At 46.8% G+C, this 3,811-nt stretch overlaps 1 protein-coding gene across 1 annotated transcript; it reads left to right on the top strand.

Annotated features, from left to right (window-relative positions):
* The first annotated feature begins 280 nt into the window (after positions 1–280).
* Positions 281–3,186, top strand: LOC144752913 (uncharacterized). The gene has a single exon (XM_078640739.1). The coding sequence runs from the start codon at positions 281–283 to the stop codon at positions 3,167–3,169; it is 2,889 nt and encodes a 962-aa protein (XP_078496865.1). The 3' UTR covers positions 3,170–3,186.
* Positions 3,187–3,811: the final 625 nt, after the last annotated feature.

Here is a 3,811-nt window from a genome sequence, read left to right as displayed (position 1 = left end):
TTCGATGACGGATAGGAAGGCGGTCTCACATTCCCATGAATGAACATGTTGCAGTGGACATTACTGCTCTTGGCTCTGTTTTTATACACTCAGACTCTCTGTTCTTCTTTTTTCTAATTATAAATCTATATCTCTCTTGGTTCCTTTTTCATAGGGCCCTCCCTTATCCCTCAGACAAGCACAGAGGAAAGGGATGTTCCACTTACTTTTAAGGTGATACAGCAAACCACGGCCCAGAGACCTGCACTTCAAACCACAGATTAGACAGCAGAGGCGTGAAATGGCGCTGAGATCATTCCCTGTAGCCGTGCTTTGCCCATTTGTCATCTGTTTGTGGACCATAGTGTCAGACACGGTCACTGCCACGTGCAACATCTACGAGTGGGACCAGCTGGGATCCCCGGGAGTGTTAACCCCGACCTGCTTTGGCTTCCCCTTGGAGGGGTTCAGAGTCTTCAGCAAATGCAGCACAGTGAGGAACATGGAGGTGGATCTAAGAGAGGTTCCAGTGGACGTGGACACCCTCTGCCTGGTGCTACGCGTACCATCCATTCCCACAGACTCGTTCTCCGAGTATCAGAACCTGACCCGGCTCTATCTGTATGGATCGTTTTATGCTTCTGCAAGAGCCTTCAATGGTGCTGCCAACCTGAGACATCTGGGAATCAAAGGAGATTACACTAATCACACTTCACCAGTAGACATGGATGATCTGGTGTTTGGTGGATTGGAGAACCTAACCCGCTTGGACCTTGAAAACGTGGTGCTTTACTCAGAATTTCAACAAAGTCTTTTCAAGCCCTTACATAGAATACAGGTGATATCGTTATATGAGAACGACTGTCGTAGGCTATCTAGGCTGACCACTCTGCTTCAGTCCCTGGAATCGCTAGAGGTCCTGGAAATAATGAGGAATGGTATAACGAGTGCCCGTGAAGAGGACTGCATTAGTACAGACAATCTCCCCAAGCTGCCTGGACATACGAGGAGCTCAGACTTCTCTCCAAGGATTTCCACCCTTGATTTATCTGGTAATAAGTTGGAAAGACTAGAGAAAAATGCATTCTGTAATTTCCCTCACCTCACGGTCTTCAGGGCGGATCACACTGCTCTGAAGGTCATTCAGCTGGTTGACTCTGGAATAAAGAGCATTGCGACTCTGTCCCTAAATGCCATGATAAATGCAGACTATCTGGAAATCAAAAATGTCTGCAATTTGGTGTTGCAGCTGAAAGTGAGTTACTTAAGTGTGGCTCACAATTTTATTTTTAAGCTTTCCACAAAGTTGTTTGAAGGATGTGACAACCTACTGTCGCTGAACATGTCTGACAACTTCATAAGGACTTTCACAAGTGACATGGCCAAGAAATTACTGAGCCTGAGGTCCCTCATTCTATCTGTAAACAAGATAAAGAGTCTAGATATCTGCCCACCTGGGACACATCCCAAGGTTATTCTGGCCAACCTGACACACCTGGATCTTTCTACCAACCGCATCAGCAGCATCGGCTCCAGGCGCCTATCCTGTCTGGGCAATCTGCGGACACTGGATATAAGCCAGAATCACATTCCAACTCTGGAAAAAGATGCCTTTATGGGTCTGGAGCAGCTGGAATCACTTAACCTGAGTTCTAATGGGCTCTTTCTGTTGGAGAATTTCTATTTCAATCACTTGACAAACGTGAGGGTTCTCGACCTTCTGGGAAACCAGCTTAGAAGCGACAATGATTCTTATATAGGAATGCACCGGCTTGAAGAGATGAGGCTCACCTTCAAAGATGTACCAGGGTTTGCAGTTTTACAGAATCCCTTGACCTACCTTGTAGTTGAGGGGTCAACCGTTTACCTCAAATGTCGGAAAAACTGTACCTTCTTGAAGGTACTTTACATTAAAGCTGTAAATGTTTTCATTGACCTGAACACTGGCCAATCTTTGGAATTTGTTAAAGAAGTTCATCTACTGGAAAATCGAGAACTGGGATGTAATTCACACCCAGACACTGTGCCTAGTCGTTTGGCTTTAACGTGCTTCACCAATCTGGAACATTTATACTATAGCTCCAGTGGTTTTGTGCACTATATCAAAGATTACAGCCCCCTGAATGCCACCCTGCCACTTCTTCGCAAGTTACGTCATCTCCATCTCAGAAACCTAAAGTTGGACATAGAAAAGGGGTTCCTTACTCCAGAGCAGCTGTTCTGGAACCTGACGCACCTCAGAACCTTAATCTTAGAGGATTCTGGGATAGAGCACTTTACGGCCACCATGTTTAGAGACCTTGTCTCTCTGGAGCTCGTAATCTTCAAGTCCCAACCTGTGAAAACCCTACAGGAGGGTCTGCTCGACCACACTGAAAGTCTACGCTACATATATCTGAAGGATGTTTCCCTAGATTGTTTGTGTGAACAAGCCTGGATCAGAAGATGGGTGACCACCCACCCCCAAGTGAGAGTGCCACTGCTGGGAATTCAGACATGTTCTAGTGGGCCACAGGATCTGAATTTCCTGAATTTCCTGGAGAAAGACTGCAGCTTGCTGATAGGTTACACACTCTACATTGGGACTTTCTCGTTCAACATGTTGTTCCTGATCACGGCCCTGCTTTATCACAAGGTGCGCTGGTACCTCCTGTATCTCTTCTACATGCTCAGGACCTGGTGGAACTATCGTGGGAGACACAACAGGAAGAAGCAATATGACTTTGATGCCTTTGTCTCTTACAGCAGCTACGATGAGGCTTGGGTTGTCCATGAGTTCCTGCCCAACTTGGAAGAGCTGGGACCACCGTTCTTTAAAGTGTGTCTGCATGGCAGGGACTTCGAAGTGGGCAAAGACATCTTGGATAACATCATGGACAGCATCTATAGGAGCCGCTGGGTGGTGTGTCTGATCAGCCGTCATTACCTGCGCAGCCACTGGTGCTCCTTGGAAGTGCGGATGGCCACATACCGCCTTCTGGCAGAGAGAAAGGATTCCTTGGTGATGGTGTTCCTGGAGAAAGTGTCCACGAGGAGCCTCTCCCGCTACCACCAACTGGCCAAGCTGGTGAAGAAGAAAACCTACCTGGAGTGGGAGGAGGACCTGGGCCAGCAGCCTCTGTTCTGGGCCCGACTACGCAAAGCCATTGGAGGGGATGGAGCTGAGCAACAGGACATCATAGTCAAATGAGACAATCTGTTCCAGACTCACCACAGATGATGGAAGAAGGCCATCTTCCCAAAGAAGGCGTGGGGAAGAGAGAAACCCATTTGCTAGAAAAGGATGGGACTCATTGACCAGCATGAAGAGAGCAGGTTGAGCTCATGTGAAAAGAACTTGCATGTAGCAAATCATAAAATAACACAATTTTGATAACTATTTCTTTCCTAACCACTGCTTCTCTATCCCTGCAATTAAAACCATGCAATAAGCAACAGTTTGGCACTGGTATATGTTTATTAATTTGCAAGATGAGTTTATCAACTTCAAAAGGCATGCTCACTGTTGTTGACTGCTGAGGATCAAGTAATGCACCACCTCTGATCTGGCTAAAGAAGATCTGATTCTGTAGATAAAAGATGTCCTGGTATTTAGGTACTCACTGGTCCAGGTCAACTCATCCTTTACCCTGTCCATGCTGTGTCCAAGCAGAGGACAATGTAAAATGGATCTGAAAATAACACATCCAACTTAGCCAAAGAGAGCGGTGGTGCTACTGACCGTCGATAATCGCTCTTTTCCTCCCCTCTCATGTTTTCTTCCTTCCCCTACGGTGCGATGGCGCTTGAGAAGATCACAACATGTCTGGTGAGTACCAGAGGGTGGAGGACG

Source organism: Lissotriton helveticus, chromosome 5_1 (genome assembly GCF_964261635.1).
Source record: "Lissotriton helveticus chromosome 5_1, aLisHel1.1, whole genome shotgun sequence".
NCBI lineage: Eukaryota > Metazoa > Chordata > Amphibia > Caudata > Salamandridae > Lissotriton > Lissotriton helveticus.
The sequence above is the reverse complement of the archived record's forward strand: the minus strand, read 5'-3'. Positions and strand labels throughout refer to the sequence as shown.